The sequence below is a fragment of the Fulmarus glacialis genome, unplaced genomic scaffold (genome assembly GCF_000690835.1).
Source record: "Fulmarus glacialis isolate BGI_N327 unplaced genomic scaffold, ASM69083v1 scaffold7732, whole genome shotgun sequence".
NCBI classification, from domain to species: domain Eukaryota; kingdom Metazoa; phylum Chordata; class Aves; order Procellariiformes; family Procellariidae; genus Fulmarus; species Fulmarus glacialis.
This window is the reverse complement of record NW_009197112.1, coordinates 71,415-92,019: the sequence shown is the minus strand read 5'-3', so window position 1 is coordinate 92,019 and position 20,605 is coordinate 71,415. Positions and strand designations below refer to the sequence as shown.

General features: G+C 42.2%; 1 protein-coding gene across 1 annotated transcript in view; it reads left to right on the top strand.

The window, feature by feature from the left end:
- Window positions 1-12,538: 12,538 nt before the first annotated feature.
- LOC104072830 (E3 ubiquitin-protein ligase RFWD2) overlaps window positions 12,539-20,605 on the top strand; it is a gene marked incomplete at its 5' end in the record, with an annotated part of 73,749 nt that continues 65,682 nt past the window's right edge. The window contains one exon of the mRNA XM_009572417.1: window positions 12,539-12,682. Coding sequence (XP_009570712.1) covers window positions 12,539-12,682 — 144 coding nt within the window. The remainder of the gene's footprint in view (window positions 12,683-20,605) is intronic.

Sequence of the window (20,605 nt, the reverse complement as noted above, 5' to 3'; positions counted from 1 at the left end):
AGAGGGGGGGGGACCGACGCAGGGCTGGTAGACAAGCAGTGCATCTTCCATCAGAGGCTCACGGTCTTATTTGGAAAGGTGCACGCAGGGCGATTGTAAGCCCAGTGCGGGAGAGCTTTCTTACCTTGCTTAGAAACATGCTCACAAGCAAAATTTACAACCCTCAGTCCTTTTTTTCCCCTTATTTGCTTCAAGAAAAACAGATTAACAGAGAAGGAGGTTCAGTGAAAACACGTTCAAGGCTTTGCAATTGCTGGTTGCTTAGTTTTGCTTTAACATCGGGGGACTTTCAGCATGCTTGCAATGTGAATGTACATGTACCTCAATATGCTAAACGTTTTTTTTATACACTCAGTTCCCTTAAGTACAAAGTATTTACACTGTTTTCACAAGTATATTAAGTTTTGTTAGAACTGGGCCAAGGAATAAATTTTCCATTTATTATGCCCCCAGACAGAGCCGTGGTCAGAGCTTAACTTTTCTTCTCTCTGCTTGCTGTGGCAGTAAATAGTAAAGGCTTTCTTTTAAAGATGAGTCTGTAAACTGCAGCGTTAGCATTACAATGATTTATGTAGAAAATTGCTTTAGCACTGTCAGAGGCCTTCAGAGAATAATGTGGCAGTCTTTCATACTTTAAAAAAAGAACAGAAAAATCCAAGAAACAGACTACAGCAAGATGTCTGTCTGAAACCTGGTTATCAGAAAGCTGGTTCTCCCTGCCGGGTGGTTCCCAGGTCTGGTGGAAACATGACTATGTCTGTCCCAGAGGGCCTGAGGTTTGGGGGAAATGGTGTGGGTTTTCGTCATCTTCAAATGAAGTCTTCAAATTCTTCTGGGCTAGCTTACTATTTCTCTGAAAGGTCTTAAAATGGCATCCGAAGGGTTTTGGATAGCCAAGACTAACTGTATTTATCTAAAGGCATAGTGATTTACAGAGGGGGAAAGAAAAAAACTTAGGTTTTGGCTGCTGAAACCTTACTCAACTCATCTGTTGAATCTTGAGACAGTGTTCAAAAACTGGATCTTACCTTTGGGGTCCATTATTCTTTTTTTTTTTTCATTGCTTGCTTATTATTCCATTGCCTTGAAGTAATGAACAAGATATGAAGAGGTTTCTCTTAGCATTCAAACAGTACAATTAAGTCCGTTTCAAGATTGTATTTTTGTGTTGACCCTTTCAGTAACGTGACCTGAAATCCCTTCTTCAAAGGTGAGCTTAAAAGAAAACCCATCCATTAGGAGTATGTTTTCCATGTATTCATTGAACCATTCTATTTTTTTGTTCCCCTCTTTGCTTTGGACTACGATTACTTGTCCATATAAATTCTCAGATCCAGACTTTAACAAGGTACCTTTTAGTTCTGTGTCCACCATAACAAGCCCCTTTTTTCCTTTTCTTTCTTTCTTTTTTTTAATGCCCTGGGCTGTGCTAGGATTAGATGAGCCATCTTATTAAGTTTGTAACTGGCAATGCTTCTGTCTTGGTGGTAAAGATAAATGAAAGAAATGTAGGTGGGTTTATCCTTCACAGGATTATGTTTTAGAGTATAGTAGATGCTGCTCCTTGAGAAGATGAGAAATGAGGAGGGCTGAATTTTTCTTATAGTCTGTTAAATCGATCATTTTTTAAATGGACTCTTATTTCCAAGTGGTAGCTCAAAACTGTGGACGGATCAGTCTTATTTGGACTGTTCCCACAACTGGAAGGAGGAGAGAAATACTTGGGTAAAGAGACTTGAAATGCAGGGTGGCCGAGGAAACTTGAAGTGTAATACCCTGAACCTACTTGAAGTTTATGCCTCTCCTGTGGTTCTCTTACCTTACTTCATCTGAGGTTTTCACCCATAGACCAGAGGTTGTCTGGGGCCGAAATGGGATTGTGTTCAATTAGAGCTGAGCAAAGTACAGAGCCTTTCCCTTACTTTCTCATCTTTTTCTCTGGAGTGCAGAACTGATACATTTCCTAGTACATAATTGTGGTCTGGATCCCTTGAGCAGAAGCTAAATGTGACTTGTAACCAGCAGAAAGGTTATATAGATGTCAGTTCAGATCTCTGAATTCAGAGTTCAGAGACGCTCTCAACTCTGTAACGTAGCCCTACAAGTCCCCAGCATGGGCTGGTAGTACCAAAAGGGACTCTGAAACTGGAAAGAGCATGTCTGCTTGTATCTCCAGTCTTGACCTGAGAAGTAAACCTTCTGGTGACTGTGATGACACTACAGAGAGAGAAGTTTGTCTTCTATCAACATAAGCTTTTACTTTTAGGGGTAAAACTTAAATAACATGAAATTGGGAAGTTAATGAATGGAAGTTGCATGGCCACCAGTGGGACCTCATTTTTTTCCTAGTAATTTCAGACTATTTGGTAGTAGGAAGATCTTTTTCCCATTAAGCTCTCTTAGTACTTCAAACCTGTCTCCATCTGCAGATAATTAGATGAGTTTTTTTAGTTTGATTTAAACTCCGTGAATTTTTATAAATGGTCTGTTAAAAGTATTGAACAGCCTTTTGATGAATTTGGGAATCTGCTTTTAAAGCAAATGTGTTAAACAATGATTGCTCTTCATGTTTTTTCCTTTTTTATATCTTGAAGAAACTTTGTGCAATTTACGTAAGCAGTTTCCATTTCTTGGCAAACGTCGTGTAGTGGTCACTGGCTGCAGTGTGGGGCAGTCCAGCATGGAGCTGGCTTCCCCAAAGAGGTTGTGCAAGCTCCGTCCTCAAAGGTATTCAAGAACTGGCTGGAGAAAGCCCTGAGCAATCTGGTCTGACCAAAGAGCTGCCCCTGCTCTGAGCAGGATATTGGACTAGAGACCTCCAAGTCTTGGGGACTGTACTCTTGTGAGAAAGGTACATGATCAGCTCGTCAGAAACTTGACGTTCTGTCCCCGACTTTCTGCCGAGTGTCTTCCTCTGGCCTTGGGTTTTAAGGAGAAGCAATGTCCTTGGGTATAGTGCCATGTATAGTGCAGTGAAATTCACTTCCTACGAACTTTGGGATCCCCTTACAAATGGGGGTTAATTTAAACAGGATTGTATTTATTAGAATAAGACTGGGCTTTTTTGAAGAGAAGCTTCGTAAAAGTGCAGGAACTTAAAATGAATGCTGTAGTGTCAGGAATGTCCTCTGAGAGATTAATATTTAGGGTAGGAAAATGGCACCATGTGGAAGTTGCATTGCATCATTGCATCCACCCCTTCTTGATTGATCAGGACAAAAATCTTTTCTGTGAGGCTGCAGGTAGCTGCCCTTCTGTTCCTCCTGATGTTCATGTAATAATGGCTGTCATCAGGCAGTAGTGCTGTGTCTTGGCCTCAGGAATTGGACTTGCAAGCCACGAAAGCTGTGGTTTCACAGCATCTTATACGCAGAACTTAAATGCCGACGGCGTGGGTAAAAGGCAAAGACAGATTTCCTTAATTCCCCCCAATTTTATAGCTTTCTTTCAATGCTGAGTGTTGATACAATTAGTTTTTGTTTGTTTGAAGAAACAAGCCTGTTACTAATATAGCATGAATTTCTGTAGCTTTTTACAGTGTTCTTTTAATTCTCTAGCCGTATTTGTTGGAAATGCCTGAATTTGCCAGGAAGTCATTATCTGAAAAGCATTAGCATGCCTTTGGATTTTTTTTGTTCCTTCCTTGCTAACTAGAGGAGTTAGTCTGTTAAATGATAGGTAGTCGAAAAAAAATATATTGAGGTGTGTTAAGGCATGGAAGGATATATGGTGTGGGCTTAAACAGTTCTGGGAAAAAAAAACTTACAAGCAGCTCAGCCTGGAGAAGAGGCTTGAGTTAATGATTATTAATATTATCTGTATTAATAAATACAGACTCTAAGACAGAGATGTTTGTGATTTATATGCTGCATAGGTGTTTTGTAGAATAAGTTACGAAGTGACACGTTCTTACAGGAGTATATACAAGTGTGTGTATACGTTTGTACAAATGAAGGCAGAAGTCAGATCAAGTTTTTTTTATATAAGACTGTGTGGAATTAAGGGTATTCATAAGTACCTTTTATTTTTTCTAAAGAATAGTTTAAGGATAGCATACAGAATACTGACCAAAAAAGATTCAAAAAGCCATCAAAACAATCTCCTGAAACAGATTTGGCAGTTGGATGAAAAATGCTTCAAATGGCATTTTAACTTCCTTCCATCATCGCCAGGCAGCAGGACCATCGGAGTTAATTGCCCCTGCCTATTCCTTGGCTCCTCGAGACGGCTCATCTGCAGCGTATGGACTCCGTATTTATGAAGGCTGGTGCCCCGACTCGCGGTGCCTGTCGGATTGAGCTGAGGTGTCTAAAGAGGTTACTGTCTCCAGCTGTCCCTCCTGATGCTCTGCTGCGGGGTGTCTGGTGGAAGAGCTGATGGCGGTGTCGGGCAGATTCGGAGGCTTGAGTTAATAATATGGCAGGCTGTGTAGCGGGGCACTGGGCTGGGCGGTGATTTGTTCTGAGAAATGGTACCTCTGGCAACGTGGACAGCTGGAGACAGAAACGTCTTCAGCTGCTGCAGCTGAATCATGGAGGAATCATGGAATCATGAATTGGAGCCTGTGGATGGACTGCGTGGTTTATTGATGGAGGTTTCCTGCGCTGAGCTCTTTCAGATATATTTGTTCCCCTGCCTCTTCGGCTCTGTTGGCAGCTGCTGTGCTCAATTTTGAAGAAACAAAAACCTCGTTGGTGTAGCAATAAATGTGGTGGCTTGAAAATCAAGCTTGCGAGCTTTTGAATGGCCTTATTTAGAAGGTACTTCAATGTCTATCACAACTGATTGAATTCCTTCCTACTTAATGGCACAATCCTGACAAGATAGTACTGCTGTGCCGACAACCTTGCAACTCGTCGTGGAGCAGGGTTTTCTACCTCAGACCTGCTCCTTACACAGCTTGGGCTGAGGCTGGCACCTTCCTTTCTGGAAATGTTTCCCAAGCTTGAATGCAGAAAGAAAGCATCTGAGTATGTTTGGAGACTTAAAACCTCTTCCACCTTAGTATTTTGTAATGTTGAGGCTGTGCTCCTGCTACCGTCAGAGCTGCTTGTAACCGACTGTGTATCAGCCCAGCTGGGAGAAAGGGCAGATCCTGGTTTTCAAATATAGATAGGTTACCCAAAATATTACAGCAAGCAGACTGATAATTTGGCTTGAATTTTAAGCAGTGTCGTAAGAAACATTCTGCATTTAACTGTTGGCATTTTTAGTTAACATTTCCCTACTCTAGCTTATTTAAAATGGTGTTTGTGGAAAAACTGAATCTAATCCTCATTAACTTGCATGGTAGTTGTTTGTAACGGCTTTGGCTCATTGTACTTCTGTGTATCTGGCATATAAACCCTGGGATTGTCGTCATCTTCTCTTCAGCATGCAGAAGAGCATCGCCTAGCAGTAAAGTGGCTTTTTATCAATACGCTTTATGTTCGATTGCGTGCAAAATTCAGTAGTTCCCTATAGGTTTTCTCATCATTAGTGCTAATTAAGCCAGGTTCCCCTGAATATGTGTATTAAAAAAACCAAAAACTTGTTCAGTAGAACAGGATGTCTCTAGCTATAGAGTCTTATAGACAAGGCTGGAAGTCTGCTATGGTTTTCTGGGAGATTTTGGGTTGTATTTAGAGGAGATTAGGTTCAGGGTCACTTGCCCTTGCTTCCCCTCCAAAGTAGAGGGGATCCTGGGTCTGAAAGTTGAGCTGTTGCAGGAAGCATAGTTAATCTCTTGTAGCATAGTATATTCTATCATTGGGTTTAAAAAAAAGAATGACTGTTTTATCTAGTGATGACAAAGCACGAAGGTAGCTCTGTTGGTTTTGATTTCAGAGCTGTGAGCTGGAACCAAGCCCACCAAACCTCCTCGATTCAGATTTAATATTCTCCTTTAAACAAGTTCTTTATGGAATAAGAGTACCGTTAAGTGGTCTCTGTTAGAACTGATGGCATTTCATTACACTTAAAAGGATTTTTGTAAGCATGAAGTGGGCCTGGAACTAGGTCTAATGACATTACTTTGTCAACGTGGTACCTTTTTATGCCTTTCTTCAAATGGAGCGAAGTAAAACTCCAGGCTGCAAAAAAGAAGGTGAAAGTGTGACTGCAACATGACTGGTGCAATAATGTCTTCCTAAGGGAGCCCAGAGCTGAGGACCGTCCTTTGTGCAAAGCAGGCTTCGGTGAACTGCTATAATGCCCTTCCCTGTCTGTTTCCTAGCTGTGGGAGGAAAAAAAAAGATAATCAACATGCAGAGCTGACTTTCTAGTGTCTTCTTTTTATGCTTTGCATAGAGGTTTGCTTAGGGGGAGCATATTCCCCATCAGATGTTTGAAGCCTGGAGGAGGCGTCATGGTAGGGGAGGGTACCCAAAGTGCATTCAACTCTGAACCTGGAGCTGGAGTATCCCAAACAACTCCAAGGAATAGGATCAATCTGAAATAGCTTGGGGTCCTCTGTCCCACAGTTTTCATTAAACTTCCATTAGACTTGAATCTGATCCATACGGCCTCTAAGAGGCCATAATTATAGTAGCCAAGACAAATCTGGTAATTTTCTAGTAATCTGGGGGTCACATCTAACCCAAATTAATGTGATTCTTGGGGATGAAGGTGTTTGCTCTCTGATGACAGGATGCGTTTAAGTGGAGTCTTGTTTATACAATTAACCTATCTTTCCATATAGCAGTTTAGAGAATCGAAGCATTTTTCTTCAAGTGATCCTTCCTGAGTAGAGATTGTAATAACCTCTCTGGGATTGTGGTATGCTTGCTCAGTTTATGTTTTGGAAAGCATTTAGCAGCGCAGGGGTTTCGATCAGGGAATATATTCAACCAGCGGTGGTCTATCCTTGTCCCTGTGGCACAGGTTAAGGACTTCGGAATAGCAGCAGTGACCTCATTTAGGTGGTGCTTTGGAGTAAGGAGTAACTAATACAACTTGTTGCTTTATTAAAAATAAAAAAAAAAACAACCCCAACACTTGATTTCAGCCACTTGCAGCTTTAGCAGAACAGTCTTTTGATAGTGAAACTTCATATGCTTTGTCTCAGTAGCCTTTGTTTTTATATATGACAAAATATAGACTTTGAGCTGACGGAGCACAAAATCTGAGAGCTGTAATAGCAGCTTCCTATGCCTGAATATAGCTTTGTTTTTAAAAACTACAAATTAGTATGCTAGTGCATGCTTAGTGACACTAATTACTTTGCCTTAAAATATCAGTCTGCTATAAAACCAGTCTCTCAGGTATGTGATATTAATACCAATTTCTGTATTGGTCCCAGGTGCTGAACAGTCTGCAGTGCTGGTCATGGTGTTGGATTGTAACCTAAATTTCTAATCTTTGATTTCAATGCCTCAAAATGGGCACTGGAAATAGGCAACCAGGCTATAAGATGGTGGGTATTCGGGTTGTTAAAGTGACAGGATATCCCTTGGAGGCCAGGGAGTGGAAACATGAAGTGAGAAAGACTTCAAGGAAATGTAAATGAAGAGCAAAAGCTGCTGTTATCCCTCCTTCCTCCCACCAATTAAGTCCCCCGAAACTGAAAACGATATATCCATGTTGGAATTAAATATGGGGCCATGGCAAGATAGGAGTTGGGGTTAGAGGTACAGAAATAGAAACAGCACCATATTAGGCAGAAGTAGAATTGAAAGGCTTTGGTATAATCAGATAGGAAAAAATATATATATTTATAGTCCCATGAGATGACTGACTCATCTACTTTGTGGAAATGGCAACTCCTACGGTCACAGATCGTGTTACCAAGGCACAGCTGAGGCATTTATGATTATAGGAGCAACTGTAGAGTGTGTGTTTAGAAAGGGGAGAGGAGCAGTTGGCTGCAGACCTTGAATTGTAACTAGTGGTGCAGTTAAAGACAAATGCAGTTAGATGCAACCCCCACTTCTCCTGATTTGAAGGAGTAGGTTTAGCGCATACCCACTTCTCACGGAAACTCGCTGGGCTAGGTGCCCCTCCAGTCTGACCCCTGAGGCATTTCAGACTGCAATTTCAAGTACAGTGTGAGCTGTCCCAGGGGTCGGTTTGGAGGGCACCTAGCCCCGTGCAGAAGACCACAGAGCATGCCAACCTGGTCACTGCCTGTAGAGTTGTCTTCTTGCAGCCTCCCAGCATCCACAAGCATTACATCGGGGATATTAAAGGGTATTATCCGTATTTATTTCAGTTAATATCTGGTATGGACCACTTGTTCCTGGATTACTGTTGTCAGGTTCACTCTGCCACCATCATGTCTTGCAGGAGTAAGTACCTGGAGTGTGTGTGTGTGGTTTTTAAAGTGTGACTGGGAGGGGGGGAACCCTCATCTGTCCCAAATCAATCTTCTGCTGAGTGCCTCCTCGTTCTAGTGCGGAGTGACTTGTTGAACACCAATCTTGCTGTTCATAACCCTTACGGTAAGGCAGCTGCTCCATTCCTCTAATCAATTTAGTTGCCCATCTGTATGTGTTCTCTAACTCCAGTGCGTCCTCCTGGGGTGTGGAGAACAACTGTACGCACCGTCAGGATGCGAATGTAGCGAGGCTTTATACACTGGCAGAACTGGTAAATGCTCATGCTTTACTGTTTCCCCACTGGTCTACCCTCCACACCAGGCCAAGCTTCCAGACATGTTTCAGAAGCAATTTGTTTTGTAATTCCATTTGTTAGCTACAGTGCTCTCCAAAGTCATAGGTTTTAGCATTAAATAAAGCAATTGATTTATAATCTCACAGATTGAGGATAAAGATAATCAGCAGAGCAACCAGAACCCTTGAGAATGTGTTTACTTTCTAGCAGCTCTTAATGGTATTTCCATAGGACACTGGTCATTAACTTCTTAGGAAGAAGAAAACAGTGACTTGGGAACTGGAGATGTCTCTCTTCTATTTTCTCTAGAACAAAATGATCAGTTCCTTTCAATTTGATTTTTATAAGTAAATTCTGTTGCACATTTATAAATATTTTTCAAATATCCAGGAGTTCTTGTGTCCGCAAAAGATTCCTTATAAAAATTCAGCTAGTCTTTGTTAGTCAGAAATGTGGCGTTTAAAAGTTGGCTAGAAAAAAAAAGGAGCAATTGCTAACTGTTTCTAAAGTGCACATCTTTGAGGAGCAAGGACCACTGCTAGTTCAAAAGGGAACTTCACTGGATGTTCAAATGATCTAAAATATGGCTTACCTCCAGTGCTTCCTTAAAAAAATGAAAATGTCTGAACTGGTCTCCCGTCTCTAGAGGAGGTTGCTTCATGCTAGGACTGAGTTTGTAGCACACAGAGACAGTTGGTGCTCCATCTCCCTCTTAGACGGTGAAAATGTTCATTGTCAGTGCCACTTTAAGTCTACTTAAAATAGCGCTACCAAATAGTCTACTAAAACACATTGCTCTTATTTTAGCAGGATGTTAATAGCTATTGCACGCATGTTTTATATGTTGCTTTGGCTCGCTGGTGGCTCTGTGGCCTCTCACCACATGTGAAGTGGGTGCTGTTGTCTAGCTGGTTTATCTCTTGACTTGATGGCCTTTTTGACAAAAAGGATGAAGTATTTCCTATTACTCTATTGCATGTTATCATTGTGCTAATGACTAATTCACTTTGACTGTAGAAATGTATCACCTGCAACAACATTCTGGTTTGCTTTTCAGAGCTAGCCCTGTTGTGTCTTTTGACAAAACAAAACTAAGTTCTCTTGCGAATTTTCACATAGATAAGCTTGTGCCTTAGCAAGCGCTTACATCGAAACAAAGACTTCAAGCAGTAAGTGACAGGAATATCACTGAGCTAGTTAAATGCGAATAAGCCTTGCTTAATACTAAGTGTATTTGGAAGACTTGTCGGAAAAAGCATGAAAATAACTGTTGCTGCGCAAGTGAGCTGTCTGTCCTAATCCTGATTAGTCCAGGGGGAAGCAGAGTTTTGCAAATATTAGGAATAGCTTTATATGATAAATAATCCACTTGATTAGCTACTTAGATTGTTCATATTTTTCTTTGTAAATCATTTGCTAAAAAGCAACTGGCAGAAAGTGAGAACACTTGTTGTACCGGGGCTGTGCATAGATGATGGAGGCCAAGGTGCAAGTGTGCATTAGGCTTGCTGTGTTGGGTTTGCCTGCCTCTCACAGCCAGCGAACATCTGTACAGGTTTATTTCTGCATCCGTTTTCTCCCTGCAGTGTCTTTGATGCTGTTTGAAGGTCACAGGTCTGACAATCAATTTCATTGGTTGATGCTTTTATTAATTTTTTTTAATGATGTGTTAACTTTTATAGACATATTGAAATACTCATTTGTTATGTCTACAGCATGTCTCTATTTTAAAAAAAAAATAAATTAATGCTAGAGAAGCAAACCCACCCCAGGTGAGAGAGGTTCTATTCTGTTCTAATAACTTGGCTTTTTACCAGACATTGTAATACATTATTTTTTTTCTTCAGCAGCAGAAGGCTAAGGGTATAAATTGAATCCAAGTAGATGAATCGCTGCCATCAGTTTAGTTGCGCTTTACCTGAATCCACGGGGCAGCGAGCAGGAGCTGAGACAGCAGTTCAATTAAGATTGTGGTACAAGTAAATCCATTGTGTTGTTATAGAGGCTTTCGATTATAAATTTCTTCCATAGAATAGGGTGAGCTGACAAGACAGGCCAGAATGGTGCTTTCGTCCTCTTTGTATAAAAAGTGATTAGACTAGGGTAGATCTGGGTCTGGGGGAGAGCAGTCTGGCTGCTTAGATGACTTCTTTCCCTCTCGTGTTTTATTTAAATAGATGCATGCTTGCTTGCTTTATTCCCCAGCTGTAAGCATGTTCCTTTTCTTCACCTTTTGGAGGCTTGCTATTTTGCAGGCTTGACCCGACTAGCTTGTTTCTCCTCTAGCCGGCAAGCAGTCGTGAGTGGGACCATCTCCTGCTACTGCTTCAGAGAAGTTTAGGTGCCTGAGTTAAAAGGCCAAGTTGCAAGCTGTTTCATTGAATTATTTTATACCGTCAGACTGCATATCAACAATCCTTTCTCTCATAGTTTAAAAATAACTTGATGATATCTCCTTTACAAGGACTTGAAAACTCTGTTGGCATTTAAATTTATCTTCCCTTGAAAGCATTGCAGTGCCTTCAAGTTCTCAGCTATGTTGAGGGGTGGAAAACTCAAGCTGTTATAGCTATGGGGGCAGCCGAAAGAGCCCCCTTCCTTCTTGTAATTGGTTTAATGCTTTCTAATTTTAGAAAGGTACCTTAAATACCCCTGCTCTCAGGATTTTTCAAGCTATATGAATGTGAAACCTTATCAGTGTAAACTCGGCTTTCTCTGCTGCCATTCAGAACTCGCTGCCTGGTTCACAAGTGCTGTGGCTTTTAAAAAAAAATCATGATAGGGACAGCAGAGATTGAAACGAATTACTGAGTGGAAGAACCCCAAAAGAGACCTCTCAAAGTGGTAGATTGCTTGCTTAGTCAAGAGGTTTGAGGAGAGCTGGTTACTGACCATACCAACCTGGAGACCTGGGGCAAATGCTACCCCCAAGCCCTTTCTGGGAGGAGTAGCAAACTTTCTGTCTCGCTGAGGCTGGTGCTCCTGAAAGGAGGTAGGTGTATGTGCACATCCACCCTGCCCTGCCTGCCAGGCTGCAGGCAGGCAGGAGCTCCTTCTAGGAAGCAGGTTTACTTCCCTGGCTACTAGGTGTCTAATAGATTTCTCTCTGGCCCTTCCAAGCTGTGAAGGTAGCAATGACATTGGCTGTTTATAACCTGCTGCCTGCCTTTCTCTCAGATGTATTTCATGTACAACCTCAGGCTTTTCTCATTTGCAGCTTAACTTTGTTATAAGGTGACTGCTTTTACTTCCAACTTCGTTGATATCTATTACAAACTTGCCCTGCAGTTCAAGAAAGAAGGTGCCTCGGTTTCCACGAGCAACCCTAAGTGGAAGTCATTGTGTGCATGGTTTTTACAGTACTGATGATATATGTTTCAATGCTCTGTTGTTACTCAGGGAATTTAGAAGGGTTTTTTTCCACAAATACTGGTTTGCTCCTCCATTAACACTTAAAGTTCACCAAGCTGCTGTAGATAGGAGCTAAGGGATGCAGCAATGCAACCGAGGAATCAATGGGCAGTCATCCCATAGCATGTTGATGTAGAGCATACAGCTGAATGTTAAGCACATTTCCAGGGTGAGCTGTCAGCTTTGATGTTTGGGTACCACGCAGTGTAGATGGTGTAGCTGAACTGGAAAACCTCTAGAGCATCTGAACAAAGATCCTGGCTGCGGGAGGGAGATTGTGCTACCACAAAAAGTCCGTTTCAGTAAATGGAGATGTGGGTGTGTTTGGAGGGGATTAGAAAATGGTGCCTGAGAGCAAGAACTTCACGCTGTTGGTGTGTGTGCCAGACCTGACCAAGGTGTTCTGAATGGGGTATTTGCTAACTGCAAATTGTGATTCTCAGCTCTGCCATACCGAGACATTTAAGTAGTAAAATACCCTGCTGGTAAGTACACGTGTCGTATTACGCAGTTCTCAACCTGTGCTTTTGTTCCTCAGTATTGAGTTCGACCGAGACTGTGACTACTTTGCCATCGCTGGGGTGACAAAGAAGATTAAAGTCTATGAATATGGTACAGTCATTCAGGACGCGGTGGATATTCACTACCCTGAGAATGAAATGACCTGTAATTCCAAAATCAGGTAGGCGTTGACTTTGCATTTGAACTCAGAGGGCCTTTTCCATTTGCTTGTTTATGTGCAGTAACTGTTCTGCTTTCTTTATCCATTGTGGGAATGGGAGGGGAAAAGAGGAAAGCAGGAGCCGATGGAGAGCTTGCTTTGAACTCTGGGTGGGATCAGGTGGCAAAAGCACTGTTACTTGTGTATGCTGGGCTCATCCAAGGTAATAGCAGACCCACATACCTGGAGGAGAAGGGGACGTAGGGTAATGAACTGCTTTTGTGTTCCTTGCAAATGTCGTTGGATACCTACTTGGTTACAAGGAGAGTAAAAGCGGAGTAGTGCATGTGCTCCAGGTCAAGTCTTAGCTTGTCTCAAGGTAACTTCTGTGCCCAGTTCTTCATAATAGCCACTGATTCCTTCATGCTTTCTTCTCTTCATTGACCAGATCCTTTCCATTCTGCTGAGAGGCTGCTAGTCCTCAGGAAATGTGCCTCACTTGCACCTTCTGCCTATGAATTTATGTTTTTTTTGCTGAACCTCGTAATATCAAGCTCTTGCGAAAAGACCTTGCTTGATTTTTTGCTTCTGTGCTGCTGTCTTTACTGTCAACCTATTTTATCTTTTTAGATGACGTAAACCAAAGAAATATAGACCACCATGTCAGAACTTCAATTGAAAGAATCCAGCTAACATAACTTAAAAATCCTAATTCAAAAATTCTGTTAAAGCTCAAAAGTAAATAATACAGGCAATCAAACCAATTCAGTATTATAATACAAGTCTCCAGCATCTCCATTGAACTCATTTGTTTTTATTTGGTGCTCTACACTTTAAAAACAGTAAAGCACCCACAAAAGTGTAAGTAATAAATTTATATAACAGTCCGGCTTCCATGAAAACAAAATGTTGTGTAACAAGATTAATAATGTTTGCAAGCCTACTTTATAGTGTAAAAGTCACGCTTAGTTTTGTAGTTGACACGTTTCTTAAGATAGATCAGTCACTCCTGTATCACTCATGCTGATTATTCTCGGGAATTGTGTAACGCGATTTTATGAAGGAAAAGATGTAAATGCAACTGACCCTGGGACTGGCTTTCAAGATAGGTAAAAACAGTCTGAGAGGTATTTGTATTGATAAGCCATACTGATTATGGAGCTTGTGTTTTGCTGGACTTAATGAAACGTTCAGCATTTTTGCCTGAGTCATAGCAGAGTTCACTCCGTTCAGCTTCATTATTCTGGAGAGAAGAGCAGAATAATAGGAGAACCATCTAGCAGTCGATTAATACCTTTTACCTTAATTAGAAGGGGAAAAGCAATGCGTGTTTGGTATTTCTTAGTCTGTCTGAGACAACTTCCAAACTTGCTGCTTCAAATTTGACAGGGATCTACCCCGACAATCCTGCCAGGCATTAGGAAGTTGTTTGTTCTCCCTTCTCTGGCAGCCGCCGGTGAGGAGAGCCACGTTAGCACCTGATGTTACCCTTGTCAGCTTAGTGTTCCAGACAAGACATCGCTTGCATTCAAGATTTCTTCTCTTTCTTAAATTTCCTGCATATATACATTATATATATATACACACATATATATATGACAATGCTAAATGCATTGTCCTCTGCACTCTGTGCCTCAGCGGAGGTGGACGGGGTCCTCTTCTTTCATTTCCTTGCCCTAGGTTCTCTCATTCCTCTGAAGAAATGCTTTTTTTTTTTTTCCTTCCCATTGGCACCTCCACATTATATCAGCCTTCCTTTGGCGTGTGGGTGCTTTTGGTTCTGACAAATAAAGTTAGGCTGTCAGTCAAATGCATCTTTGCTATATCCATTAGCTGTGCTGCCAGTCACTGGTGCTGGGGCTCGCTGGCGCAGTGTCGAGCAGCATAATAACTTGCTATTCTGAAGTGGTGTAGCTTGAGGGAGAAGTTATATATGAAGGCTGTAATTTCATTACGGAATATTGCAGTACGGTGAAAATGTGCCCATATTATAATAAAATCTAAACAAGTGGAGCCTGCTTTTTTTTAAGCCTTGGCTTAAAGCTGTTGATCTTAATTTGGGTGGAGGTGCAGCTTCTTTCAGAGGCTTACTCTACCTGCTAGTGCTCTTTCTGATACCGAAGACAGACGTATTTCTGCTGTGGCACATGGGTGGTATCTCTCTTCCTGGCAGAGATGCGGGGGTCTGTGTGCAGATGGGATTTGGTGACATGTCTCTTCTGCTCAAGCTGGCGTGTGACACTGGCACGGCCCGTAATGTCCCTTCCGTCCTCACACGGCACCGGAGCTGTCTGTCCGCAGGCGCTTTGGTTTTCCAAAGACGCGTCATGGGAAGCTCACCTTAAAATTGATCCTGGTTAACCTTGTTCGGAGTGATGATGCTGGAACATAAATCGTTAGCGGTTACGTTGGTGACTCAGCTTTTGGAGGAGCAGCAGCTCTGATGGGCTTTTATAAAAGCAGACAGGTGACAGCATTTGCAAGGACTCGTGTCTGGCCAAGAGCGAGTCTGCTGGCCTGGAGCAGCTGCGGGAAGGGAAGCCCTTGCCTGGGACGGGGCTGGCGCCAGCCCAGCCCTGCTCTGCTGCGTGCCAGCTGGGCGCCTGCTGAAAGGTTGAGCTTCATGCCAGCAGTAATTGATTGTAGGCTTTTCTGGAGCAGAGCCCTGGTACCAGCTGTAGCTGAGTCTTTCTTCCTCTTTTCCAACCCCCGTTTTTACACCCACCTGCTTCTTAAATACATTCTTTTTTTCATCATCTGCTGAGTTTTCTCATCCCTATTTTTAAGAACGGGGAGGAAGTCGGTGTGTCGGCTTTCTGGTAAATGTGCATCGCGTCCCCCGGGAGCAACAGTGGCATAAGCTTCCAGGAAAAACACAAGATGACACATAAATCCTCATAAAAATCCCATTTACAGATTCATAGCTTCAGTACAAGAAACAAATCCTGGCATTGTCTAGTAGCTATAAACAGCACCCTGTGAGCTAATTATGACTTGCTGTGTCCCTAGCTGTGGCAGACAATAATCTGCGGCTCCCCCCGCGCAGGAGGAGATGGGAAAGGGCGAGGAGAGGATGAACAGCTAGCAGTGAGCCACAGCTCTTCTCTGATTTATTCAAGAGGCAGATTTGTTGTTTTGCCATAGGTTGCAGGGGGAGAAAAATAAGGCGATCTAGCGTTCAGGTGAAAGAAATTGGCTTTAGGCCTCGTTAATCTACAATAGGTGATGTGCAAGTGTGGTTAGGTAAACATGCTTTTGAAATCTATGTTTAGTATTCTGCATGCTCACCACTGTGTTTGCAGCATCTGTACTTCAGTGATAGATGTTACCACAAACCTCCAAAATCAGCTGCATCTGTTTAGTCAACTGCAGTAAAAGCAAAGCATCAGTAGGCTTTTTTTAGGAGGCTGCTAGTACTTTATTGTTTTCATTTTTTGGTGTCAATAAATCAAATGCATGATTGCTCTGTCCTAATAGCAGTTCATGGGCATATTGCTGTCAGTTTTTAAAATGGCAGTCAGTTCTCACTATGAAGTTTAAATTAAGCAAAAACTTGCCGTATGGTGTTTTTCATTGTAGAGTCTTGGCTGTTGGAGAGGTATGAGCTCTCTTTATGCTGAAAAACCTCACGAGTGGTTGTGTTAGATGCCTATATTTCCAACACAGAAAACATTTGACACTGAACAGGTTATAAGGAAATATTATTTTCAGCTTTCATTAATTCCAGTTTTCAGAGTAACTGCTTCACTTTTGCAATAAGATGAAGTTTTTCTTTAAAAGTATTTGTCTCTTAACCCTACTAAAGATTTTCTTTGGATTGATTAGAAAAAAGGTTTTTTTAAACATTCATAATGGTAATGTAATTCTGTATGTCTCTGAAGTGTTTGGTTAGCGTTGTTATTCACGTGGATGTTCCTTGCAATAATAGATCGCTCCCTTAAAAACTTTTCAGTCCTAAAACTACTGGGCATCGGTTGACTCATGGTAATAGACTGGATCTGAAGCACTTGGCACTTGGAAGCAGGTCAGACCACAGCAGTTTGTGCCTTATTAAAAGCTTTAGCTCCATTTAACTCTCACTGCCAGAGGGGCGGTTGACACCGGGTAACTTGATCCTGGATTTGAGACATTTCAGCCATAAAAATACTGGCTCATGAAAGAAACATCGGTTAGCGTTGTCAGTCACACTGAGCTGGCCCACTTGTGTCTCCGAATAAAATGAAGGATGCACATAAATCTTTACGAGGTCAGGATTTCTGTGTGTCTGGATCAACTGCCGAGGTTAGGAGAGTGTTTCAGAGGTCGGTGATTAGCTTTCAACTAGTGTTTCTCCAGGCTAATCTCCTAGGAAGGAAAGCTATCACAACTTAAGGCAAGATAAACCTCTGGGGTGTAACTATTGCCCTGCTTCTGGATTAAAGAACAAAGCAAAAACTGAAAAAAAATACAGCTACTAGTATTTAAAATAAAAGATGGCCTCGCACAACTCCTTTTTAATCCAGCACTGAATTATGCATTATCTCAGCCTTAGGTAGCTATTTTTTGTATCATATCTCATAGCCTCCACATTCCAGTTTCTCCCTGGATATGACTGCAGACCATCTAAAGGTTGTCTACAAAAGGCTATTTTTATCTGCTTGTGGGGTTTCGATGCTTAAGCTGTTTGACGACTGTGTCAGCTGCATTTTTGGTCCATCTCACCTTTGCCCTTTCCTTTCCCCTTCTCCAGCTTGCTCCCCCATGCATTTTTGAGTCTGTTATTCAATTTGTTACCCATGATAACATCTCGAGGAACCCAAAAAAGTAAATGTCTTTGAAGTTTCCACAGAATTGCCTGTGTTGGGCATGGAAGAAAGATCAGTGAGATCTCCCTTGAGGGGAGCATGGCAGTAGCTTCTCAAACCTTTGTGGGTCCTAGAGAAGCCACATGGAAGGGAAACATCGTAATGTCCCAGCTCCAGGACAGCCTTCTTTCAGGCCTGTGTCATCGTGGATGCCAGAGAGTACCACCAAAGGACCGTCAGTCCTTGGTAAAAAGCATCCTTTACCTGGAGAGGGAGCTCCCCGCCACCTGATCCAACCCTGAATTGTGCTCTACAAGGGTTAGCTTTGAGGATTTAAGTTACAAAGAAGCTCAGGTATTGCAATGTCAATATCAGTTTCAGATGTTGTAAACAGAGTTGGGTGGTGATGAGGGCAGAATCAGGGCAGTGAGCTGGAAGAGGATTGTTTTTGTCTTACTATGATCCCTTAATCATATTCCTTAAAAATGAAAGATTTGTGGTGTGTGTGACTTAAAAGGTGTTAATTGAACCACTTAGTGGCTGCAAATCCCTAAACATTTTTCACCTGTCAGTTCCTGTTTTCCCCTCTCAGTCTATTTACAAATGCTTTCCAAGTGAGTGTTAACCCCTTGTTAATGCCATCAGACTTCAGTGGGACAGAATGCTTAGCTTGATCTTTGCTGTGCCAGACCTAATAGACATGCTTTTGGGCACAGAAGTCCTTCATTTTTCTCATCTATATTGATTGATTCAATAAAATATTACCTCTGCCTACAAACCTGATATTTTTTATATCCTTAGATCTATCACATCTCAAACAGCACTGTTAAACTCTGTCCTTTATATTTTTTCTGCCTACTCAGAAAATTCCTAGTTTTCATTGTCTGTGGTGATTTCTTTCTTGACAAGATACAGTTACGTGATTTTCCTCTTCATAGTTCAGCTCGCAGTGCCCAGCGCTCTTCTGCCGGTCAGATGTGGATCTCGTGCTCCCCTAACATAGAGCATCCATCCTCTAAAAGCCAGGGTGGCACCAGCATGTCTGCCTTTCTCCAGCACCCTCTCCGCCTGCTGATGCTGCCCAATGTACTCTCAAAGCCGTCCAGATAGAAGACTGCCTTCTCTGAGATTTGGCCTGGGGCTGTATTCTTCCTGCTTTTGTGTGATGGCTAAACTTAGAGTATTTTTTTTTTTCCTTAAGCTGCTTGAAGCCCTGACTTGAATGGAGATAAGATGGCAGAGGGAACAGGTTTGAACGGATAAATGTCTGGTGCAGTGTCTACCCCCCTGCCATTAGTTGGAGACTGCTCCCAGCCCAGAGCCTCGCTGTATTGTTCCGCTTTTGCTTCCATCAGTGACTGACTGCTCTGCCTGGGAACAAGACTCCAGATGTCAGACGTGGTTATCTCTGGACTGCTGCAACCTTCACCTCAGTCCCGGTGGGCAGTGCCTGCCAGCTTCATTTGGTCCTTAGGGAGCCACTGCAGCCACTCTGAATGAGGCTTCTAGTAAATCATAGGCTGTCAAGACCTGCTTTTCTGTGGGTACCTAAAGGTAGTAGAGCTGGTGTAATGATAGCTCCTTGATGATACATTTGTGGACAGTCCTTGTACCTGCAAGGATTGAGGACACTAACATTTGCTAATTAATGACATATCGTGGAATAGGTGAAATCGGGGAAAGCATTGCCTGAGCTGTATCACCTCAGTCATCCTCTTAGCAGCTGGTGCTTAAAGATAATAACTTATATTGGGTAAAAAAAACTTACTAAGTTTCTGAATGCAAAGTTTTAAAACCAAAGGATGCTGTTACATGAAGGAAATGTGCAAGTGTGTGAACAGACTATAGGTCGATACAGGTGCGCACAGGGAGTCATGTTTGACAGGTTGAAAACAGTGTCATCAATGTCATCATTCTGTACTGGCCATTCTAAAGAAAGCTCCCAGTGATCCACTGGGGAAGGCGTGTCCTGAAGGTTTTCTCCAAGCATCATGCAGTGATGCGAGAGGCTTGCAGAAAGCTGCTGCTGTTGGATGACTTTGTCTCGTTTCTGTAAGTTACAGATTAACTTGTGCAGACAGAGGAGGTCAGAGCTGGAAGTCTTTTGGATCACTCCGTAAAGTTTCCTGTTGATGCAAGCACCAGTAGCATGTTGTTCCTTTCATGTATTTCTTCAAATTTGTCTTAAAAACCAGTTGACTTTCTTGCCTCCCATTACTTGGCTGCTCCAGAACCTCAAATAAGCTTGTCGATTCCATGCAGCTAAATAGTGGTGAGCTATGATTAGTAGTTGGTGTGCGTAGTCCCTCTGTGGTTACAAAACTCACACCCCAGTAAGTTCAACCATACTCAGGAGCAGAACACCAGTGCTGCTTTAACAGTGTTTATGTATTTTAACTACGTTTAAAAAGGAAAAGGATTTTTCCCCTTCTGTGTGTAAATGCTGTATTCCTAAGGAAAACAGGCTGCACGTGTATATAGTGGAACAAAGAATTTGCCAAGGTATAATACTCCTGAATCAGTATCCATGTATCTACATCATATTTCAATGTGTAGCTGCACTGATCAAAGCAGTACTAAAAAGTTACAGAATCATGGACTTCTAGTTTATGTTGGCCCCAAGGCTGCCATAATCTAGTTAACTGTGTCAGAGCTGTTTGACCTGCACGAATTGGATCTGTCAGTTCAGCTTCTGCTACATGCATCACAGTTGATACCAACTGGCGTGCTTTTGTGCCAGATGGTCCAAAAATTGGTGAACAAGTATTACAAATTTTCTTACCTCTGTCACATTTTTGGGGAGTCAGAGTGGAGGCATAGTGCCAGAACGCTACAAATGTGACTTGGCAGTGTCACTGCTCTTGTTTCGTCTGCTGATGGTTAGATTTGTCGGTGGAATTGTCATTTAGTTTTGCATGGCTACTTGATTCAGTTTAAGATACAAACCCATACAATATATGTTGCAGTTCTCGATCAGAAACATCTCCTAAACTGCCCATAACAAACAAACTGCTGTTTCCTTCTGGATAGGAAGAGGAGTCTTTCCTCATTTATAGAAAGCTGGAAGTAGTTTCTCAGAAGTCGAACTTCCATTTGCACATAGGTACAGGTATAGAACATCATATATGCGCCAGGGGAGACGTTGGTTTACCATTCATGC